We start from the raw sequence: 24989 nt of genomic DNA, 5'->3' as shown, positions 1-24989 counted from the left end.
CAGTTAGCAAACAGTTAGCAAACAGTTAGTGTGAACAGTTAGCAAACAGTTAGCGAACAGTTAGTGTGAACAGTTAGCAAACAGTTAGCGAACAGTTAGTGTGAACAGTTAGTGTGAACAGTTAGTGAACAGTTAGTGTGAACAGTTAGCAAACAGTTAGTGTGAACAGTTAGCAAACAGTTAGCGAACAGTTAGTGTGAACAGTGAGCAAACAGTTAGCGAACAGTTAGTGTGAACAGTTAGTGTGAACAGTTATAGCAAACAGTTAGCGAACAGTTAGTGTGAACAGTTAGCAAACAGTTAGCGAACAGTTAGCGAACAGTTAGTGTGAACAGTTAGCAAACAGTTAGCGAACAGTTAGTGTGAACAGTTAGCAAACAGTTAGCGAACAGTTAGTGTGAACAGTTAGCAAACAGTTAGCAAACAGTCAGTGTGAACAGTTAGTGTGAACAGTTAGCAAACAGTTAGCGAACAGTTAGTGTGAACAGTTAGCGAACAGTTAGCGAACAGTTAGTGTGAACAGTTATAGCAAACAGTTAGCGAACAGTTAGTGTGAACAGTAAGTGTGAACAGTTATAGCAAACAGTTAGCGAACAGTTAGTGTGAACAGTTAGCAAACAGTTAGCGAACAGTTAGTGTGAACAGTTAGCAAACAGTTAGCGTAAACAGTTAGCTAACAGTTAGCTGACACAGAGCAGACGTAGCCAGTGAAAAGCAGAGGATTAAGAGCTAAAGTCTCTGAAAAGACTCGTCCTCAGAGTCATGAGTTAAGCAGCCGTGAATGAGACAAAGAGACAAAGAGACAAAGCTACTGTCTCTGTGTCTCTGTCTGTCCTCACACAGACGTCCTTCACTCATATTCACACACTTTGATTCTCTCTCTCTCTCTCTCTCTCTCTCTCTCTCTCTCTCTCTCTCTCTCTCTCTCCTCATGGGTGGCCCGGCCGGGCGTCACTGTCCTCAGACTCTCGTCTCCATGACGACGAGCAGGACGTGGGGAAGCATCTGCTTTACTGGAAACATGCTTTATTGTTGACTTTCAGGAATGGATGTGAGTCTGTGAGTGTGTGTGTGTGTGTGTGTGTGTGTGTGTGTGTGTGTGTGTGTGTGTGTGTGTGTGTGTGTGTGTGTGTCTGTGTCTGTGTGTGTGTGCGTGTGTGTGTGTGCGTGTGTGTGTGTGTGTGTGTGTTCTGGGGGGTGGGGCTGTGGGCGGAGTTTGCTGCAGCACTTCCTGGCAGTGTGAACTTGTATAATCCTTCTTTTTTCTGACTTTGTCGTACGTTAGACCTAAACTCACAGGTCAGAGGTCACAGAGCTTGTGGCTAGCTGTTAGCATGTTGTTCTTCTTCTTGTGTGTCCAGGTCAAAGGTCAGGGCAGCAACATCATCTGAGTTCATCTCATGTATTTTGTGTCCGTGTCAATAACATCACACTTTCTTCTTCTTCACTTCTTCACAGCAGCAGTGAGTCAATCATGAATCTCTCTCTGTAGTTATGGGATGGCCTGTTGTCAGGACACACTGAGACGCCTCACTGCTGCCATGGCAACCACGTCTTTGTGATGACATCATCAAAGGTCACAGGCCCTGAACTCTTTCAACAACAGTTATCCTTTGGCTCCACCTGCTGGTCAGAGTTACAGCTGCGTCATTTAATAACAGCTATGTCAGTGTGAGAAGTCACTCCTCTGCTGCCTCCTGTGGTCACTGTGTGTCACTGAGGTCAATCAAATAGCAGTGCGTGTGTGTGTGCGTGCGTGCATGTGTGTGCGTGCGTGCATGTGTGTGTGTGTGTGTGTGTTTTACATACTTATCAGACAAAAGTCTGATAAAATAATAATAAAACAGTTTCCGCTTTGTTTTGCTGAAACAGAAAAGTCACGTGCAGCCGCAGTCAGCTGTTTTCTGGTCAGCTGACCTGCAGTTCCGGCTGTCACGTGACTCCATCCGCTTCCTGTGTGTGTTTCTCGTCACATGATCAAACTCCTGTGAACATTAAACTCTGACTCCTCCGCAGACTCCGCAGCAGATGCCGAACAAACTGCTGCCAAACCCGGGTCGAAAAACAGCGAAGTTTCATGGAGTTTGCGTGTGTTTTCTGGCGGAAGTTAGTCTCGCGCTGACGACTGAACACGCGTTAATAACGAAGGAATAAGAGAAAAGTGAGTGTTTTATTGACGTGTTATTGATGCCGAATCACTCACTGGATGACATTTGTTCTCCGAGGTTTCACTTCGTCTTCTTTCCAGGTTCGTAGACCGAGTTTAACGCTTAAAAGTCTGAAATTGACCGATTTCTAAATGGAGTTTGGGATGTGAACGTTCAGAAAAGAGTCCAAACACTTTATCAGCGAGTGGAAAAACACGGGGTCAGAGGTCAAAGTGATAAGACGGGAGGTAATATTTGATAGAGGATAATAAACGTAATATTTAAATGTTTTATAACGCGCGTGTGTGCGTGTGTGTGTGTGTGTGTGTGTGTGTGTGTGTGTGTGTGTGTGTGTGTGTGTGAGAGGACATTTTGGTCGGTCCTCACTTTGTTTTCATTGAAATCACAGGTTGCTATAACATGCTATACTCAATTTGTCAAAAAAAATAATCTATTTTTTTGTCAAATTTTGGACCAAAAAGTTTTGGGTCAATTTTTTTTTTCTTCAAATTTTGGATAACATAGTATAGTATGACGTCATGTCAAATTTTGGACCAAAAATGTTTTGTCAAAGATTTTTCAAATTTTGGTCAACATAGTTAAACATTTTTTGTCAAATTTTGGACCAAACATTTTGGATCCTATTTTATTTTTTTAATTTTGGACAACATAGTATAATGTGACGTTTTTTGTCAATTTTTGGACCAAGAATTTTTGGCCAAATTCTTTTTAAAAATTTGGTCGAGATAGTATAGTATGACGTTTTTTTTAAATTTTGGACCAAAATTTTTTGGTCAATTTTTTTTTTAAAATTTTGATCGACATAATTGTTTGACGTTTTTGTCAAATTTTGGACCAAAAATTTTGGGTCAAATTTTTTTTTCAAATTTTGGACGACATAGTATAGTATGACGTTTTTGTCAAATTTTTGACCAAAAATGTAAAAAAAAAAAAAAATCCAAAAAGTTTTCCAGCCCTTTCTGCTCTGGGGCTCCACCTGCAGACATTTTATGGTACTGCAACCAGTAGTTCTTTATAGATGTCATTCATGAAGTAGATATTTGTAATTGTGTTGATTAACAAAGTGGAAATGCTGGTCCTCACTTTGTCAGCAACCCAGTCCTCAGTATGCAGCAAGTACAAGAGTGTGTGTGTGTGTGTGTGTGTGTGTGTGTGTGTGTGTGTGTGTGTGTGTGTGTGTGTGTGTGTGTGTGTGTGTGTGTGTGTGTGTGTGTGTGTGTGTGTGTGTGTGTGTGTGTGCTTAAAGGGACAGTTGATTATGATCCAGTCAGTGATCATGTGTCCTTATTATTAGGGTTTGAATTCACAACAGAGACTATGTTTGATTTAAGAAAATGTTTTATTTGTCTTAAGAAACCACTTTTATTTCTTCAGACAGAGACAGAGGAGACATGCCGTCCAACAAATCAGTGTCTGATGCTCCCATCACTCAGTTTGTCAACTGCAGAATCCTGAGAGATCACAAGCTGCAGAGGTACACACACACATTCACACACACACACATTCACACACACACACACATTCACACACACACACATTCACACACACACACATTCACACACACACACACACACACGTTCTTGTTCTTGCTGCATACTGAGGACTGGGTTGCTGACAAAGTGAGGACCAGCATTTCCACTTTATAAATCAACACAATTACACATATCTACTTCAAGAAAGACATCTATAAAGAACTACTGGTCGCAGTACCACAAAAAGTCATACTATACTATGTCATCCAACATTTGACAAAAACATCATACTATATCATGTTGTCCAAAATTTTAAAAACATTTTGATAAAAAAAATTTGGTACAACATTTGACAAAAAAAGTCATACGATACTTTTTTGTTGTTGACATATTAAGTATAGCATGTTATAGCAACCTGAGGAGGTGATTTAAATGAAAACAAAGTGAGGACCGGCCAAAATGTCCTCACTCCGTAAAGATGACCTCACTTTGTTGGTTAAAAACTCTCACTGGTCCTCAGTATGCCGCAAGTACAAGAACACACACACACAGACATTCTTGTACTTGCTGCATATTGAGGACCGGGTAGTGCTGACAAAATGAGGACCAGCATTTCCACTTTGTAAATCAACACAATTACAAATATTTACAAAGGTTTGAGAATGACAATACACTGTAAAAACACTATAAAATAGACTGTAAATACACGGTAAATAAACAGTAAAATACACTGTGAATACACTGATAAATACACAGTAAATAAACTGTGGAAAAAAACAGTAAATACACTGTAAAATACACAGTAAATACACTTCACAAATGACATCTATAAAGAACTACTTACTGCAGTACAATAAAATGTTTGCAGGTGGTGCCCCAGAGCAAAAAGTGTGTGAAACACCAGGGCTGGAAAACAGGTTTTTGTGTTGATTATAACATGTTTACAACCTGAGGAAGTGATTTCAACGAAAAACAAAGTGAGGACCGGACAAAATGTCCTCACTTTGTAAAAATGTCCTCACTTTGTTGGTAAAAAACCCTCACTGGTCCTCAGTATGCTGCAAGTAAAAGAACACACACACACACACACACACCAAAGTCCACAGATGATTGTTGATCCATCACTAAGTTCAAATGTCTTATTTTGTGTGTGTGTGTGTGTGTGTGTGTGTGTGTGTGTGTGTGTGTGTGTGTGTGTGTGTGTGTGTGTGTGTATTTCTCTCTGTGTGTGTGTGTGTGTGTGTGTGTGTGTGTGTGTGTATGCAGAGAGGACCTGTGGGTGCGTGAAGGCAGGATTTTAGATCCAGAGAGATTATTCTTTGATGAACAGGGTTACGCTGACGAGAGAGTGAACTGTGAAGGAAACATCATCTCTCCAGGGTTTATAGACGTCCAGATCAACGGTACACACACACACACACACACACACAGAGACACACACAGAGACACACACACACACACACACACAGAGACACACACAGAGACACACACAGAGACACACACACAGAGACACACACAGAGACACACACACACACACACACACACAGAGACACACACAGAGACACACACAGAGACACACACACAGAGACACACACAGAGACACACACACACACACACACACACACACACACACAGAGACACACACAGAGACACACACAGAGACACACACACAGACACACACACAGACACACACACACACACACACACTCATGTGTCCTTGTCTTCGTCCCTCAGGAGGACACGGTGTAGATTTCTCTCAGGCGTCAGACGACGTTAGCCGCGGCGTTTCCATCGTAGCTAAAAAGATCGTGGAGAACGGCGTGACGTCCTTCTGTCCGACTCTGGTCACGTCTCCATACCACGTCTACCACAAGGTCAACACCCACACAGCAGCAATATGCTACATCACCACCAGATGCCGCTAAATCCCACACACTGAACATTCTGTGATTCTCCTCTGGTTTAACGGTTTCAGGTTTTGCCTCAGGTCAAAGTTCATAATGGAGGAAAACATGGAGCCGGAGTTCTTGGTGAGTGGAGCTACGTACCAATGCTACACTAGCCACTAATGCTACAACATCTGGCTACACTAGCCGCTAACACTGCGAGATCTGGATACATTAGCTGCTAACGCTACAAAATCTGGCTATATTAGCAGCTAACAGTAGCCCCTAACATCAAACACCAATGCTAGAACATTTGACTACACTAGCCGCTAGCACTACAACATCTGGCTACACTAGCCGCTAACACTACAACATCTGGTTACACTAGCCGCTAATGCTACAACATCTGGCTACCCCACCCGCTAACACTACAACATCTGGCTACACTAGCTGCTAACGCTACAACATCTGGCTACCCCACCCGCTAACACTACAACATCTGGCTACACTAGCTGCTAACACTACAACATCTTGCTACACTAGCTGCTAACACTACAACATCTGGCTACCCCACCCGCTAACGCTACAACATCTGGCTACACTAGCCGCTAGCACTACAACATCTGGCTACACTAGCTGCTAACGCTACAACATCTGGCTACACTAGCCGCTAGCACTACAACATCTGGCTACACTAGCCGCTAACACTACAACATCTGGCTACACTAGCCACTAATGCTACAACATCTGGCTACCCCACCCGCTAACACTACAACATCTGGCTACACTAGCTGCTAACGCTACAACATCTGGCTACCCCACCCGCTAACACTACAACATCTGGCTACCCCACCCGCTAACGCTACAACATCTGGCTACATTAGCCACTAGTGCCACAACATTAGCGGCTACCGCTACGACATCTGGCTACATTAGCTGCAAACGCTCCAACATCTGGCTACACTAGCCGCTAATGCTACAACATCTGGCTACCCCACCCGCTAACGCTACAACATCTGGCTACATTAGCCACTAGTGCTACAACATTAGCGGCTACCGCTACGACATCTGGCTACATTAGCTGCAAACGCTCCAACATCTGGCTACATTAGCCGCTAACATCAAACAGCTACATTAGCCTCACACCTCACACACCAACACCTGATAGTGGACGTAAAGTGGACATTGTGTCCTCACGTCTTTGTCAGGGTTTCATGTTGAGGGTCCGTTCATCAGTGTGGAGAAGAGAGGAGCTCATCCAGAGAAATATCTCAGCACCTTTCAGTCTGGAGGCATCGAGGACCTGATTGAGGCCTACGGCAGCCTGGACAACGTTGCCATGGTAACACTCGCTCCTGAGCTTCCTGGCAGCCAATCGGTGGTGAGGGAGCTCTGTAGGCGGGGCATCACTGTGTCGTTAGGTGAGCGTTGATTTATCTCTTTGTTTTGACGATGAATGAGGTTTCATACCAGCAGGGGGTGCACTCTCCTCTACAGACCAAGCTGAACCTCAGATGGAGGAGGATGTGGTTTAGGTCTGTGGTCTTGACCCTTGATGAGGGGACAACCAGTGTCTTCAGAGACAACTGTGAGCTGTGGAGACTCCAGAGGATCTCTGTCCTTTTAGCTTCATCAAACCACGACCTTCAGCTCCTCCACGTCTGAGGTTCTCCGACTGTGTTCTCTGAGATCAGGTTAAGAACAGCTGTTTCCTCACAGGTCACTCTGTAGCTAACTTGTCTCAGGCTGAAGACGCCGTCAAACATGGAGCCTCCTTCATTACACATCTGTTCAACGCCATGCTGCCGGTGAGATGCTCTTCATCCTCATCCTTCATCCTATTTATATAAAGATCTTGATGTTCTTCTGTTCTTCGTCTGGAACCAGTTCCACCATCGGGACCCAGGTATCGTGGGTCTGCTGACCAGTGACCAGGTCCCTGCAGGACGGACAGTGTTCTACGGTTTGATCGCAGACGGGATCCACACCAACCCTGCTGCTCTGAGGATCGCCCACAGAGCGCACCCTTCAGGTCAGACACTGACCTTCTACTGTCAGGTGATGGTGATGAAGATGATGATGATGATGTGATGATGATGGTGATGATGATGATGATGATGATGATGATGATGGTGATGGTGATGATGATGGAGGTGATGATGATGATGATGATGGTGATGGTGATGATGGAGGTGATGATGATGATGATGGTGATGATGGTGATGATGGTGATGATGGTGATGATGATGATGGTGGTGATGATGATGATGGTGATGGTGATGATGGAGGTGATGATGGTGATGATGGAGGTGATGATGAAGATGATGATGATGATGGTGATGATGATGATGATGATGGTGATGATGATGATGGAGGTGATGATGGTGATGATGATGATGATGATGGTGATGATGATGATGGAGGTGATGATGGTGATGATGATGATGGTGATGATGATGGAGGTGATGATGAAGATGATGATGATGATGGTGATGATGATGATGATGATGGTGATGATGATGATGATGGAGGTGATGATGAAGATGATGATGATGATGGTGATGATGATGATGATGATGGTGATGATGATGATGGAGGTGATGATGGTGATGATGATGATGGTGATGGTGGTGATGATGATGGTGATGATGATGATGGTGATGATGATGATGATGATGATGGAGATGATGATGATGATGGTGATGGTGATGATGGAGGTGATGATGATGATGGTGATGGTGATGATGGAGGTGATGATGATGATGATGGTGATGATGGTGATGATGGTGATGATGGTGATGATGATGATGGTGGTGATGATGATGATGGTGATGGTGATGATGGAGGTGATGATGGTGATGATGATGATGATGGAGGTGATGATGAAGATGATGATGGTGATGATGATGATGATGGTGATGATGATGATGATGATGGTGATGATGATGATGGAGGTGATGATGGTGATGATGATGATGGTGATGGTGGTGATGATGATGGTGATGATGATGATGATGATGATGGAGATGATGATGGTGATGATGATGATGATGATGATGAAGGTGATGATGGAGGTGATGATGATGATGATGGTGATGATGGTGATGATGATGATGATGATGATGATGATGATGATGGTGATGGTGATGATGGAGGTGATGATGGTGATGATGATGATGATGGAGGTGATGATGAAGATGATGATGGTGATGATGATGATGGTGATGATGATGATGATGATGGTGATGATGATGATGGAGGTGATGATGGTGATGATGATGATGGTGATGGTGGTGATGATGATGGTGATGATGATGATGATGATGATGGAGGTGATGATGGTGATGATGATGATGATGATGATGAAGGTGATGATGGAGGTGATGATGATGATGATGGTGATGATGGTGATGATGATGATGATGATGGAGGTGATGATGATGATGGTGATGGTGATGATGGAGGTGATGATGATGATGATGGTGATGATGGTGATGATGATGGAGGTGATGATGGTGATGATGATGATGGTGATGGTGATGATGGAGGTGATGATGGTGATGATGATGATGATGATGGAGGTGATGATGGTGATGATGATGATGGTGATGATGATGAAGATGATGATGGTGATGATGATGATGGTGATGATGATGATGATGATGGTGATGATGATGATGGAGGTGATGATGATGAAGGTGATGATGGAGGTGATGATGATGATGATGGAGGTGATGATGATGATGGAGGTGATGATGATGATGATGATGGAGGTGATGATGATGATGGTGATGGTGATGATGATGGTGATGGTGATGATGGAGGTGATGATGATGGTGATGATGATGGTGATGGTGATGTTGGTGATGTTGATGATGAAGGTGATGGTGATGATGGTGGTGATGATGATGATGATGGTGATGATGGTGATGATGGTGATGTTGGTGATGATGATGATGAAGGTGATGATGGAGGTGATGATGATGATGATGATGATGATGGTGATGATGGTGATGTTGGTGATGTTGATGATGAAGGTGATGGTGATGATGATGATGATGGTGGTGATGATGGTGATGTTGGTGATGATGATGATGAAGGTGATGTTGGTGATGATGATGATGAAGGTGATGGTGATGGTGATGATGGAGGTGATGATGATGATGATGATGATGATGGTGATGATGGTGATGTTGGTGATGATGATGATGAAGGTGATGGTGATGATGATGATGATGGTGATGATGATGATGGTGATGATGATGATGATGGTGATGATGGAGGTGATGATGATGATGATGATGATGATGATGGTGATGATGATGGAGGTGATGATGATGATGATGGTGATGATGATGGAGGTGATGATGGTGATGATGATGATGATGATGATGATGATGATGGAGGTGATGATGGTGATGGTGATGATGATGATGATGATGATGATGATGGTGATGATGATGGAGGTGATGATGATGATGATGGAGGTGATGATGATGATGATGGAGGTGATGATGATGATGGAGGTGATGATGATGATGATGATGATGATGAAGGTGATGATGGAGGTGATGATGATGATGATGATGATGATGATGATGATGATGACATTTTGGACCAAAGAATCAAATCATTTAATGAAAAAAGAATGTTCTTTATTGACCAAACCTTTTTTTTTAGTGCGTGTTGTTTTACTGTAACGATGCCACCTGGTGGTCAGAGGTGTGAGCTGTGTTTGAATTGTTCAGGTTTGGTGCTGGTGACGGACGCCATCGCGGCGATGGGTCTTCCCCCCGGCCGTCACACTCTGGGTCAGCAGGTCATCGAGATCCAGGGTCTCCACGCCCACATCGCAGGTGCAGCTTTGTTCAGACGTTTGAAATCGATCCATGAATTCAGACGTTTGAAATCAATCCATGAATTCAGACGTTTTATCCTCGTCGTTTCTGTCTCAGGCACGAAGACGCTCAGCGGCAGCATCGCCACCATGGACATGTGTTTGAGACACTTCAGACAAGCTACAGGTGAGTGTGTGTGTGTGTGACGAGTTTGAGGGGCGGGGCCATGGGGGCGGGACTGGTGTAGTGTGGGCTTAAGGTGACGTCCTGTTTTAGTTTGGAGTCAGTTTTCATATCTTTGTGGGGACATTTTTGTCTGGTCCTCACAAATTTAGAAGACTTTATCAGGGTTGAGACCTGGTTTAGGGTTAGGGAGTGCATTAGGTTAATGTGTGTGTGTGTGCATTATGTTAATGTGTGTGTGTGTGCATTATGTTAATGTGTGTGTGTGTGCATTAGTTTAATGTGTGTGTGTGTGTGTGTGTGTGTGTACAGGCTGCAGTGTAGAAGAAGCTCTAGAAGCTGCTTCACTTCATCCAGCTCAGCTTCTGGGAATCAGCCACAGGAAAGGAAACCTGGACTACGGCTCAGATGCAGGTCAGCAGGTCACACACACACACACACACACACACACACACACACACACACACACACACACACACACACACACACACACAGGTGTTCAGTGTTGCTTGTGTGTTTCGCAGACCTGACGTTGTGCGACGACGGCCTCAACATCAAAGCGACTTACATCTCAGGAGAGGAAGTTTGGAGGAAACCGCTGTAAAACAGAGAGCTGCCTGAAGAGGGCGCCGTTTCCCACAGAGCCACAAACCTCAGAACCAAACTGTGTTTACCATCAAAATCAAGTCTACGTCAGTTCAAGTCTACGACGACGTGAACATGCCCTTAAAACATCGTAGACTTCAACTGACGTAGATTTGATGACATGAGTCTTTAGTGGAGTTCAGGTTGTCAGCAGCAGGGGGCGCAGTCAGCACTGACCTGAACAAACAGGAGTTTTAAATGTGCTTCGTTTAATCCAGAGAGAGAATTATCAGGAGTCATTTTATTTACATTTCATGTGTTCATCCAGTTCAACAAACTGACTGATATTTTCAATTTCATTCATTTTTGTACTTAGAAAAAACTTCATTATATACTTCATAATATAAAGTACACACAGTATATATAAAGTATGTACTTATACTTCAACTAAAACACAAGAGAAAAGACGAGAAATCACCGACAAACTGTTTTAAAGTCACATTATTAAAGAATGATGTCTGAAGGTCAGTGTCTGTGTCTGTGTGTGTGTGTGTGTGTGTGTGTGTGTGTGTGTGTGTGTGTGTGTGTCTGTGTCTGTGTCTGTGTCTGTGTGTGTGTGTGTGTGTGTGTGTGTGTGTGTGTGTGTGTGTGTGTGTGTCTGTGTCTGTGTGTGTGTCTGTGTCTGTGTCTGTTGACCAGGGCTCACTGTGTCACTCACTCACTCATTCATACAAAAAACCTCAACTGTCCCTTTAAGTTCAAAATGACGGGGTAAAAAAAATTGTGTGGCAAAGCTGGACGTGGACAGTTGGACGTCCTGGTCCTGGAGGTCAGTCAGCCGAGGAAGGTGGAGATGAAGACGCTGGTGTCCAGGTTGAGCGTGGCGTGCCACCATCGGTCAGGGAAATACAGAACCTGCAGGGACACAACAACATGTCCTCATCTATAGGGACACTTTGACTAAATGTCCTCGCTTTGTCTAAATGTCCTCTCTTTGTGACTGAATGAGACAGTGGACCCCACCTCTCCTGGACGGATGGTACAGTCCAGAGGACGCTGGTCCTCAGACAGTTTGGGGTAAACGTCTCTGATCCAGGACAGAGTTGTGAAGTTAGGGTGGAAATGAGGTTCTTTATCAGGAGGAGACAAGAACCAGCGCTGAGGACAAAGACATCACACTGTCACTGACCTCACCCTCTCACTCACTCACTCATTCACCCTCTCACTCTCTCACTCACTCACTCATTCACCCTCACTCACTCATTCACTCTCACTCACCCTTTCACTCATTCACCCTCTCACTCATTCACTCTCTCACTCATTCACCCTCTCACTCATTCACTCTCTCACTCATTCACTCTCTCACTCATTCACCCTCTCACTCATTCACCCTCTCACTCATTCACCCTCTCACTCATTCACCCTCTCACTCATTCACTCTCTCACTCACCCTCTCACTCATTCACCCTCTCACTCATTCACCCTCTCACTCATTCACCCTCTCACTCATTCACCCTCTCACTCATTCACTCTCTCACTCACCCTCTCACTCATTCACCCTCTCACTCATTCACTCTCTCACTCATTCACTCTCACTCACCCTCTCACTCATTCACCCTCTCACTCATTCACTCTCTCACTCATTCACTCTCACTCATTCACTCTCACTCACCCTCTCACTCATTCACCCTCTCACTCATTCACACTCTCACTCATTCACCCTCTCACTCACTCACCCTCTCACTCACTCACCCTCTCACTCATTCACCCTCTCACTCATTCACTCTCTCACTCATTCACTCTCACTCATTCACCCTCTCACTCACTCATTAATTTCACCCTCTCACCTTTCTTCCATAGATGACCTCAGAGAATCCAGGTCCGTGCCAGTGAAAGGGAACTCCTGTTCCTGGACCTGAAGACACAAAAAGACACAAAAAGACACAAAAAGACACAAAAAGACACAAAAAGAGTTTGTCTCTGACCTACACGTTAACACCATACTTCCTCTAGAGGGCAGTCACTGATCGCTCACCTGCGATTCCAAAGCTGTAAGCTGATGTGGACAGAGGGAGGACGAAGGGAGGAGCCTCGTAGTTCAGGAACAGACTCTGCCATTCGCTCATGTTATTGTCTCCAAAGAAGTAAAGAGTGTCTGTCAAAGAGGACAAAACAGTCACTATGTCAGTGAGGACGTCTGTGAGGACGTCAGTGAGGACGTCTGTGAGTCTGTGAGGACGTCAGTGAGGACATCTGTGAGGACGTCTGTGAGTCTGTGAGGACGTCAGTGAGTCTGTGAGGACATCTGTGAGTCTGTGAGGATGTCAGTGAGGACGTCAGTGAGGACGTCTGTGAGGACGTCTGTGAGGACGTCTGTGAGGACGTCTGTGAGTCTGTGAGGACGTCAGTGAGGATGTCAGTGAGGACGTCTGTGAGGACGTCAGTGAGGACGTCTGTGAGGACGTCTGTGAGGACGTCAGTGAGGACGTCAGTGAGGACGTCTGTGAGGACGTCTGTGAGGACGTCAGTGAGGACGTCAGTGAGGACGTCAGTGAGGACGTCTGTGAGGACGTTAGTGAGGAGGTCTGTGAGGAGGTCTGTGAGGACGTCTGTGAGGACGTCTGTGTTTGACCAATGTCCTCACACCATGGATGATCATAATGAACAGAGAACTCACCGTTCCCCAGGACCTCAGAGGACTGAGGCTTCAGGAAAACGTCCACGTACTCCTGGAAAGACACGTCCACTGCAACACAATCAACACAGCGAGTGAGTAAGGGACTCATTTAACAGTAAATCAACATGGCTGAGCTGCTGCCCCCTGCTGGACACTTTTCTGTAAGCACACAAGAGTTTAACATGAGCTTTAAAACACTTGCACAAAATGTGCCAGGACTTTCCCGCCCCCCTGACTGATTAGGACACGCCCCCTATGACTGTGGTGAGGACACACCCCTCTATCACTGTGTTGAGAACACGCCCCTCTAACTGTAATGAGGACACACCCCTCTATCACTGTGTTGAGAACACGCCCCTCTAACTGTAATGAGGACACACCCCTCTATCACTGTGTTGAGAACACGCCCCTCTGACTAATGTGGTGAGGACGTGCCCCTCTGGCTGTGGTGAGGACACGCCCCTCTAACTGTAATGAGGACACGCCCCTCTGACTAATGTGGTGAGGACGTGCCCCTCTGGCTGTGGTGAGGACACGCCCCTCTAACTGTAATGAGGACACGCCCCTCTGACTAATGTGGTGAGGACGTGCCCCTCTGGCTGTGGTGAGGACACGCCCCTCTAACTGTAATGAGGACACGCCCCTCTGTGACTGTGTTGAGGACACGCCCCTCTGTGACTGTGGTGAGGACACGCCGAACTGTGAATGTGGTGAGGACACGCCCCTCTGTGACTGTGATGAGGACACGCCCCTCTGTGACTGTGATGAGGACACGCCCCTCTGTGACTGTGATGAGGACACGCCCCTCTGTGACTGTGATGAGGACACGCCCCTCTGTGACTGTGATGAGGACACGCCCCTCGTACCTTTCCTGTACGAGTACGTGTTAGCAGTACTCAGACGAATTGTCCTGCCGCCGTATTCCTGCAGCAACGTAGACTTCGAGCAGAGAAGCCGGAAGTTCTGCAACAACAGGACGGACAAATGTTACCAAACGTCTCGTACGTTTGTCTCTTTACGACAAAGATTTTTATTTATTTATCTGACACTTTTTCAAAAGATAAAACTTTTTATTTAATTGTTTTTTTAATAACGAGTTATTGAGCTTAACAAAGAAAATTGGCCAAAATAACACACCGTGTTATTGGTCAGAGCTCGGAGGACGACGGGTCGACTGTACGCGTATCTGAGAAACCACAGAAGAAGAGGAAGAGGAAGTGACCTCATGAGTCAAGACAGTAACAGGGGCTCCACTCTGTGACAGCGCCCCCTATCTACATTTATCCACATCTATAGAATATTGCGTTCATTTCACCAGACAGTAAATGTGGAAAAAAACTTATATACACATATTAATTTAAAATATAATATTTATAAATACACACACACGCTGTAAAAAAAGTCGATCAAACCTTTCGAGGAAGTGTTGATATGAGAGCGACGAAGCGTCCACCACGTCCACGTCACAGCGACCGTCGTCCTCCAAACTCACGTCCGAATTCAACGACCTGAACACGGAGGCAGACCATTGGTCATTTAGAAAGTATTATAATATATAATATATATAATATTACAGCGTACTTTCTTAGTCTAATTTCGCTTCTTCCATATTTGTTTGTCATTAACCCTCAGGCTACACGGTTGTGTCCGTGACGACACAGAAGCAGCTCAAGCTAAGGTAGCAAAAGCAAAAGCAGCCAACGTTAATACAGCAAAAACAGCTAAAGCTAAAACAGCTAAAGCAAAAGCAGCTAAAGCAAAAGCAACTAAAGCTAAAGCAAAAGCAGATAAAGCGAATACAGCAAAAACAGCTAAAGCTATACCAGGTAAAGAGAAAGTAGCTAAAGCAGCTAAGACAGGTAAAGCAAAAGCTAAAACAGCAAAAGCAACTTACGCTAAAACAGGTAAAGCAAACGCAGCTTAAGCTAAAGTAGTAAAGCAAAAGCAGCTAACGCTAATACACCAAAAACAGCTAAAGCAACTTACGCTAAAACAGGTAAAGCAAACGGAGCTTAAGCTAAAGTAGCTAAAGCAAAAGCAGCTAACGCTAATACACCAAAAACAGCTAAAGCAACTTACGCTAAAACAGGTAAAGCAAACGGAGCTTAAGCTAAAGTAGCTAAAGCAAAAGCAGCTAACGCTAATACACCAAAAACAGCTAAAGCAACTTACGCTAAAACAGGTAAAGCAAACGCAGCTTAAGCTAAAGTAGCTAAAGCAAAAGCAGCTAACGCTAATACACCAAAAACAGCTAAAGCAACTTACGCTAAAACAGCTAAAGCAAACGCAGCTTAAGCTAAAGTAGCTAAAGCAAAAGCAGCTAACGCTAATACACCAAAAACAGCTAAAGCTAAACCAGGTAAAGCACAAGCAGCTAATCTCAGCTGGCATAGGGCGAAAACCGGGGCCACTTCCTGATGGGCGTGGTCACACCCTGATAAGCGGGGTCACTCCTTGATGGGCGGAGTCACACTATGATGGGCGGAGTCACACACAGAGACAAACTGCCGTTCACCAGTGACTTGGAAAGCAGTTGTTTTTGGTGAAACTGAAGTTTACGGGATGGTTCAGGACTTCCTGTATGAGCTCCACGAGCTCCACGAGCTCCACACTCACCAGCCGCCGCCTCCGTCCTCCCGCTGCGGCTCCAGCCGCGGCTCCGCCCTCAGAACCAGGCAGAGACTCAGCAGAATGAGCGCAGTCCGGTTCATCTTCACCCGGGACTGAAAAACCGGCTCAGCTCCGTGAAAACGACACCGGTCTGACGGCAAACGGCTGCTTTTCTGAGAACCAATCAGAGCACAGCACACTGAACACGTGACCGTGTGCTGCATTCAAGGCCCGTGGGAACTTTTACTACTTTAATACTCGACAGAAAAATAATATTTATATATATATAATATGCATACCATACGTGTGTGTGTGACTTAAAATTTACCATCATAATAGTCTTTATCGCCCTGAACAAGAATCCGTTGAAAATATTTGCATATCTCTTAAGGAATAATTTCGATTAATTTTTAAAAATCAGGAAATGATCCATTTGCTCTGATGCACTTTGACAGTGAGCTGAGTTTAATCCCCAAAACAAAAAAAAGTCTCGGAATGACTTAAAATTCACCATCATAATAGTCGGCATCACCCTGAACAAGGATCCATTGAAAATATTTGCAAATCTCTTAAGGAGAAATTTTAATGAAATTTTGAAAACCAGGAAATGATCCATTTTCCCTGATGCACTTTGACAGTGAACTGAGTTTCTTCTCAAAAAAAAAAAAATATCTCGGAATGACTTGAAATTTACCATCATAATAGTCGACATCACCCTGAACAAGGATCTGTTGAAAATATTTGCAAAACTCTTAAGGAATAATTTTCATGAATTTTTGAAAATCAGGAAATGATCCATTTATCCTAATTCACTTTGACAGTGAGCTGACTTTAGTCTCAAAAACAAAAAGTATCTCGAAATTACTTCAAATTTACCATCATAATAGTTTTTATCACCCTGAACAAGGATCTGTTGAAAATATTTGCATATCTCTTAAGGAATAATTTTCATGAATTTTTGAAAATCAGGAAATTATCCATGTTCCCTGATGCACTTTGACAGTGAGCTGAGTTTAGTCTTGAAAACAAAAAGTATCTCGGAATGACTTGAAATTTACCCTCATAATAGTCGGCATCGCCCTGAACAAGAATCCGTTGAAAATATTTGCATATCTCTTAAGGAATATCAGGAAATGATCCATTAAATGGATTAGATCAAATACTCCTGTATATTATACAGGAGTATTTGATCTAATGTAAAATCTAAATCAGTCTTATTATCACTGCACTGATCATGTCATATAAATATACGTCACACATCTCACATATTATCACATAGACGCATTGAAATATCATTTCAAAAAAGAGCATTTATTTGACATAATAATGATAAATAGACAGCAGTAGCTGATCAGATCACGTGTGTGTATACAAGTATATGTATACTGTACATGTATATGTACATATATACACACACACAGAAACATGAATCACAGATGTATGTTATAGAAAACACCAAATGTTACAACAAGAAATAACACACACACACACACACTAAAACCTTGTTTGTTCACATTTGATTCTTGGAAAGTATAATTAATTAATTAATTAATTAACTGTCAACTTAATATATTTGTTTGTTGAGCACCTCTGTGGTGTGTCCAAACTTTTGACTGGTAGAGTACATATACAGTATATATTCATGTATAATATTAAAATGGCAGACTGTAAAAACATAATTCACTAATAAAAAAAAGCAACTGAATGAATTATATTTAAGTTTGCTCATCAGAACTGTAACGTTTTTTAAATTTGCTTCAGTCTGAGATGTTTGATCTTTAAAGGCTTTAAATCCAACAAATCACCAGCACTTCACTCTCCCCGTCAGTGTGACCTTCTAAGTGAGGACAAAGGTGGTGAAGAGGACAGGAAGGACGGACAGGAGGAGGAGGAGCAGGGACAGGGAGGTGTGGCCTGAACATCCGCTCGTCCCACCGTCGCCGTTTCCCCTGAAGGTGACGAAGCCCGGTTGGTTGGTGCTGATGTGGCTGTTGATCCAGTCCTGGTACACAGACACACGGCAGTAAACGCCGGGGAAGTTTGGCTCAGCACAGCCTTGTCCGAAACTCACCACTCCAGACTGAATCCACAGAGAGTCTTTAGCCACCAGTGGTCCTCCAGAGTCACCCTGTACACACACACACACACACACACACACACATTCTTGTACTTGCTGCATACTGAGGACCGGGTAAAAGTGCTGACAAAGTGAGGACCAGCATTTCCACTTTATAAATCAACACAATTACAAATATCTACTTCATGAATGACATCTATATAGAACTATTGGGTGCAGTACCATAACATGTCTGCAGGTGGAGCCCCAGAGCAAAAAGTGCACCAGGGCTGGAAAACGGGTTTTTGTACCAAATTGAGGAGCTCTGTTAAAAAAAGTGATTTGAATGAAAATAAAGTGAGGACCGGCCAAAATGTCCTCACTTTGTTGGTTTAAAAACCTCTCACTGGTCCTCAGACACACACACACACACACGTGAGGTTTTCATGACTTAAGGGGACATTGTATTGACTTACATCCATTTGCTGGAGACTAACTCTAACCTTAACCATAATTTAAAACATTTCTTCACCTTAAAATACAGTCATTCACATGACTTGATTTTGTCCCCACAAGGAAGACAAGTCCCCATAATGTGAGTGTGTAAACAGATTTATGTCCCCACAACATGAGTAATACATGGACACACACACACACACACACGATGACGCACTAACTGCATCACCACGCAATAAATGTCCACACTGCATCACAGGAGGCGGGAAATCAAGTTTGTACAGCACTCACTCTCCCACACCAAAGTCCCCCGAGTAAATCAGAGATGTTCAGTTGTTGGTTCTGTGTTGGTTCTGTGTGTGTTCTCCTCACCTGACAGGAGTCCTTCCCTCCCTCAGTCAGTCCAGCACAGATCATGTTGCTGGTGAGGAAAGAATAAGCTTCTGTGCACTGAGTGTTAGACACGATGGGAACCTGAACCTCCTGAAGCTGCTGAGGGAAAGGAAGAGCGACTGAGGAAGAAGAGCAAAGAAAGAGAAAGAGCAGGTATTTACAGGCCCAAAGCACTCTGATCTCTCTTTAGTCCATCACTGCCACCTGATGGTCATTTTGGGTAGAACGCCATTTCCCTAATTTACACTGTGTATAAATAACAAGATAAAAGTCTGAATTCTGAGGGAAAAAGTCTCCAAAACCAGGAAAAAACCCAGTGATCTTCAGTTTATCAACGATTTACTCGATGAACTTTGGTGTGGGAGAGTGAGTGGTTTACAGACTACACTTTCCTGTTTTACACTGATAGTATTATTATTATGATGATGATCATCATTAATAATCATCATGGTAATAATGATAATGATACAAATAATAATGATAATGATAATGATAATGATAATGATAATGATGATGATGATGGTAATAATAATGATGATGGTAATAATAATGATGATGATATTATTATTATTATTATGATTATTATTAATAATCATAATAATGATGATGATGATGATAATAACAACAACAACAATAAGAAGAACAACAACAATAATAATAGTAGTAATAATAATAATAATAAGAAAAACAATAACAATAATAATAACAGTAATAATAATAATAATAACAGTAATAACAATAATAATAACAGTAATAATAATAATAATAACAGTAATAATAATAATAATAACAGTAATAATAAGACCTACCACCAGTGCTGATCCCTCCCCAGCCAGTGACCCAACAGTTAGTTCCAGCAGAGAAGACACTGTCAGACGCAGCGAGACACACAGGTCTGATGAAGTCAGTGAAGTCAACAGACGACGATAGTTTCAATAAACAGATGTCGTTGTCGTTAGTGTTTGTTGTGTAATCTGGATGATTGATGATCTCTGACACTGAGCGAGACTCTTCGTTAGAGTTCACGCCTTGTTGGGATTCACGTCCCAGATAAACCACCAAGCCAAGTGTGGAAGAGCTGAGGACACAAGAATATGATGAGTCAGGGATCTGATGGACAGATGGACAGTTGGACAGATGGACAGTTGGACAGTTGGACAGATGGACAGATGGACAGTTGGACAGATGGACAGTTGGAAAGTTGGACAGATGGACAGATGGACAGTTGGACAGATGGACAGTTGGACAGTTGGACAGATGGACAGTTGGACAGATGGACAGATGGACAGTTGGACAGTTGGACAGATGGACAGATGGACAGTTGGACAGATGGACAGATGGACAGTTGGACAGATGGACAGTTGGACAGATGGACAGATGGACAGTTGGACAGATGGATAGTTGGACAGATGGACAGATGGACAGATGGACAGATGGACAGTTGGACAGATGGACAGTTGGACAGATGGACAGATGGACAGTTGGACAGATGGACAGTTGGACAGTTGGACAGATGGACAGATGGACAGTTGGACAGATGGACAGTTGGAAAGTTGGACAGATGGACAGATGGACAGTTGGACAGATGGACAGTTGGACAGTTGGACAGATGGACAGTTGGACAGATGGACAGATGGACAGTTGGACAGTTGGACAGATGGACAGTTGGACAGTTGGACAGATGGACAGTTGGACAGATGGACAGTTGGACAGTTGGACAGATGGACAGTTGGACAGTTGGACAGATGGACAGATGGACAGATGGACAGTTGGACAGATGGACAGTTGGACAGATGGACAGATGGACAGTTGGACAGTTGGACAGATGGACAGTTGGACAGATGGACAGATGGACAGTTGGACAGATGGACAGTTGGACAGATGAACAGTTGGACAGATGGACAGTTGGACAGTTGGACAGTTGGACAGTTGGAAAGTTGGACAGATGGACAGTTGGACAGATGGACAGATGGACAGTTGGACAGTTGGACAGATGGACAGTTGGACAGATGGAAAGATGGACAGTTGGACAGATGGACAGTTGGACAGATGGACAGTTGGACAGTTGGAAAGTTGGACAGATGGACAGTTGGACAGATGGACAGATGGACAGATGGACAGTTGGACAGATGGACAGATGGACAGATGGACAGTTGGACAGATGGACAGTTGGACAGATGGACAGTTGGACAGATGGACAGATGGACAGTTGGACAGTTGGACAGATGGACAGTTGGACAGATGGACAGATGGACAGATGGACAGTTGGACAGATGGACAGATGGACAGTTGGACAGAAGTCCTCACCTGATGAAACAGTGAGCTGCCGTCAGGATCCACTGGCTGTTGATGAGTGAACCTCCACAGATGTGACGACCAAAGGAGTGGAGACTCACCTGCCAAGGCCACGCCCCTGCAGGTGCATCAGCCCCGCCCACAATCTTTGTGTTGAGAGGAGCTCGACCACAAACTGGAGGGTTAACGTCACTGGTTAGTTTAACTGTTTTAGTTAACTTTATACTCTCTTTTGTTAACTTTAGTTAACTTTATACTCTTTTTAGTTAACTTTATACTCTCTTTAGTTAACTTTAGTTAACTTTATACTCTTTTGAGTGAACTTTAGTTAACTTTATACTCTTTTTAGTTAACTTTATACTCTCTTTAGTGAACTTTTGACTCTTATTTACGTGTTTTTGCTGGTTCTGTCAGTGAAATGAGAGAAAAGAGGAAACTCACCGTCTAACTGTGCTTGGTTTCCTGTCAGAGACACAACAACACAATGAGTTTCATGAACTTTTTACTTCACAGTGTAACATCAGTGACGTCACACTGTGAGTTAAACATTTACAGAGCCATGAAAGACTGACTGATACTTGATTATGATCTATGATAAAAGAACGTGTCACAAGTTAAACCTTGATAATCGTGTGCTCCATGAAGGCCACACACACACACACACACACACACACACCCCTACACACACACACACACACACACTCACACTGACTGTAAATACCAAAGACCTCAGTCAACCCTCTACAGGATAATCCTGAAAATCCAGTTTATTGTTTTTTAAACAGAAAGTCCAGCTGAGTCAGTGACCTGTGATGATGTCATCACTTCACCGCTCCTTTAAATGTGACTGTAAGTGAAGCTCAAACGACCGAATAAACACAGGAGATCAACACAAATTAAAACTATTAAAAGTGGATTAAAGAATGTACGTTTATGTTATTTAATGCTGCTCCTCTGCTGCCTCGTGTGGTCACTTTGTGTCACTGAGGTCAATCTGAACAGGTGGGTTTTTCATTTTCAGTTTAGTCATGAAGTTTTAAAGGACAATAACAAAGCCATGGCATTTAAATAATGTGCTATTTTTCTACGACAGCAGGTCAGATATAAATATGTTTATAAATGTTGACACGTTGACAAACGCGTGATTATTCAGCCCAAAACAATCGTATTTGGAAATGATTGATTCAGGTCTGGTGTGTCGAGCACAGTCGTGGTTTCAGGTTTGAAGTTTGAACCAGATCAGATCTTAAAGTGGAGTAAAACCACAGCTGATGATGATGATGATGATGATGATGATGTTGTTAGTGTCTGAGTCACTAAAAAAACACTTTATTCATTCATTCAAGCGACAGCACAAGAAATATCCTCTGACGTGACAGGAAGTCACTTCCTTCCATGTCTGAGATGTATATGTATATATATATATATACATACATATACATGTACATGTATATATATATATATATATATATATATATACATGTATATGTGTATATATATATATATATATACATGTATATGTATATATATATATATATATATATACATATACATACAGTGTTGGGGAGTAACGAATTACATGTAACGACGTTACGTAATTTAATTCCAAAATTTACGTAATTGTAACCCGTGACATTACTGGGAGAAAATATGTAATTAAATTACAGTTGCTTTTGGAAATTTCAATGATTACAAATTAAGTTACATTTGAAAAATCACCACAAAAGCTCGGCTTTATCACACACACACACACATCTATGTCACAGCGTCTCAGCTGCTGTCAAGTTACTATAGCAGTCTATATGTGATTGTGTTTTCGCTCAAACGTGCGTCCTGCACTGACCCGTCACTGACCCGTCACTGACCCGTCACTGACCCGTCACCGTCACTGACCCATCACACCCGTAGAGCAACAGTTGAGAGATTTCATTCAAAATTAAGAAAAGTAATCAAAATGTAATCAAATGTAATTAGTTACATTACTTTGAGAAAGTAATTGAAATAGTTACACTACTATTACATTTTCAACAGGGTAACTTGTAATTGTAACCAACTACATTTCCAAAGTAATCTTCCAAACACTGTATACATATGTATACATATGTATATATATATATGTACGTATACATATAAGTGGTCAGGTCAGTTCCACATCAGTGTGACGCCTCAGTAATGAGGAAGCGACCGATACTGTTCCTGTAAAATCTCCTCAGTAAATCTGACATAGTTCAAATCATTTAAAAAGAGCTAATTTAACGACTCTTTTAAAGATACTTTCATTAAAACAGTTAAATACACTCGTCCATAGTGTTCAGGTGAACTAGTGAAATTCTAACACTTGTTTTCAAAGTTTCCAGTGCATTGTTGATTTTTTTTAAAAGCATTTTTAACTCACTAACGTGAAATAACGTGATACCAGAAGTGTCGCACAAAAAAACAGGAAGTCAGAGCCTCTACGTTCAAAAATAAGATCTATAAAATGACATCATTCGTTCATGACGCTCTCACCTGTCACCATCAGAGTCAGCAGCACAGCACAGGTCAGCAGCTCCATCTCAACCACGTCCTGCAGCTTCACTGTGTGAAGCAGCAGAGAGTTCACCTGTTCATCTGCACCTGAAGACTCACGCTCCGCCCACAGCTGCAGCCTGGAACATACGGACATACCATAAACAACATTCTTTACAAACGCACTCAAATGAAGCTCTGAACGTCTCCACTGACTCAACACGTTCACGTCTATATCTCACTGTGACACTTTGGACCGACTGGTTAGACCGCTCACTCCCCCACACCAAAGTCCACAGAGAACATCAGGGATTGTTAGCTGCCTCGTGTGGACACTTTGTGTCACTGAGGTCAATCTGAACAAAGGATTTCAAAGAAACACATTTGAACTTAGTGATAGAGGCAGATGTGGAGGAAAAACTCCTGAGTCCTGTGATTTTAAAATAAGATAAACCACTCCTTTATTTGTCCTGCACGGGGAAATTTACAGTGTTACAGCAGCAAGACGGTAAAGATAAGAATAATAAATAATAACCATGCATCACTGAGAATAAGAGACTTTACTAAGCAGCTGCTTAACCTGAACTATGGTATCACTGTTTATATTGATAGAAGGTGGAAGAGGCTGAAAAATGACAGAAACGTGAAAATATTCACATTTCAGAAGCTGAAAAATGACAGAAACGTGAAAATATTCACATTTCAGAAGCTGAAAAATGACAGAAACGTGAAAATATTCACATTTAAGAAGCTGAAAAATGACAGAAAAGTGAAAATATTCACATTTAAGAAGCTGAAAAATGACAGAAACGTGAAAATATTCACCTTTAAGAAGCTGAAAAATGACAGAAACGTGAAAATA

At 42.9% G+C, this 24989-nt stretch overlaps 3 protein-coding genes across 6 annotated transcripts; 1 reads left to right on the top strand and 2 right to left on the bottom strand.

The window, feature by feature from the left end:
• Positions 1–1999: 1999 nt before the first annotated feature.
• On the top strand, positions 2000–11622 carry amdhd2 (amidohydrolase domain containing 2). 4 transcript variants are annotated; one of them, XM_083897042.1, is made up of 12 exons: positions 2000–2161; positions 2249–2395; positions 3543–3642; positions 4907–5043; positions 5375–5514; positions 5616–5670; positions 6735–6947; positions 7246–7334; positions 7414–7558; positions 10275–10550; positions 10860–10961; positions 11072–11622. In XM_083897042.1, the coding sequence occupies exons 3-12, from the start codon at positions 3560–3562 to the stop codon at positions 11149–11151; spliced, it is 1320 nt and encodes a 439-aa protein (XP_083753168.1). In that variant the 5' UTR covers positions 2000–2161; positions 2249–2395; positions 3543–3559; the 3' UTR covers positions 11152–11622. The 4 variants fall into 4 exon arrangements, with proteins under 4 accessions (XP_083753168.1, XP_083753170.1, XP_083753169.1 ...); XM_083897044.1 differs by lacking the exon at positions 2249–2395 and having other exon boundaries at positions 2000–2248; positions 10275–10382; positions 10482–10550; XM_083897043.1 differs by lacking the exon at positions 2249–2395.
• Positions 11623–11966: 344 nt separating this feature from the next.
• Positions 11967–16520, bottom strand: jmjd8 (jumonji domain containing 8; the record flags this gene model as incomplete). The annotated part of the gene is made up of 9 exons (XM_083896456.1): positions 11967–12047; positions 12156–12290; positions 12980–13047; positions 13168–13287; positions 13810–13878; positions 14676–14772; positions 14947–14995; positions 15222–15317; positions 16426–16520. The coding sequence occupies 9 exons, from the start codon at positions 16518–16520 to the stop codon at positions 11967–11969; spliced, it is 810 nt and encodes a 269-aa protein (XP_083752582.1).
• Positions 16521–18256: 1736 nt separating this feature from the next.
• Positions 18257–24433, bottom strand: LOC310933033 (serine protease 1-like; the record flags this gene model as incomplete). The annotated part of the gene is made up of 7 exons (XM_083896455.1): positions 18257–18547; positions 19304–19443; positions 20134–20402; positions 21632–21794; positions 22061–22081; positions 24128–24267; positions 24405–24433. The coding sequence occupies 7 exons, from the start codon at positions 24431–24433 to the stop codon at positions 18257–18259; spliced, it is 1053 nt and encodes a 350-aa protein (XP_083752581.1).
• Between the last annotated feature and the right edge of the window lie 556 nt (positions 24434–24989).

Source organism: Microchirus variegatus (genome assembly GCF_963457635.1).
Source record: "Microchirus variegatus genome assembly, chromosome: 10".
NCBI classification, from domain to species: domain Eukaryota; kingdom Metazoa; phylum Chordata; class Actinopteri; order Pleuronectiformes; family Soleidae; genus Microchirus; species Microchirus variegatus.
The sequence above is the reverse complement of the archived record's forward strand: the minus strand, read 5'-3'. Positions and strand labels throughout refer to the sequence as shown.

What these genes read in the sequence shown, in the direction of transcription:
- amdhd2 (XM_083897041.1), top strand. Translation starts at nt 2,188, where the DNA reads ATGCCGAATCACTCACTGGATGACATTTGTTCTCCGAGGTTTCACTTC. An exon ending in TCACTTCGTCTTCTTTCCAG is followed by an intron (nt 2,249 to 3,542) that starts GTTCGTAGACCG and finishes TTATTTCTTCAG; the next exon opens with ACAGAGACAGAGGAGACATG. An exon ending in AGAGATCACAAGCTGCAGAG is followed by an intron (nt 3,643 to 4,906) that starts GTACACACACAC and finishes GTGTGTATGCAG; the next exon opens with AGAGGACCTGTGGGTGCGTG.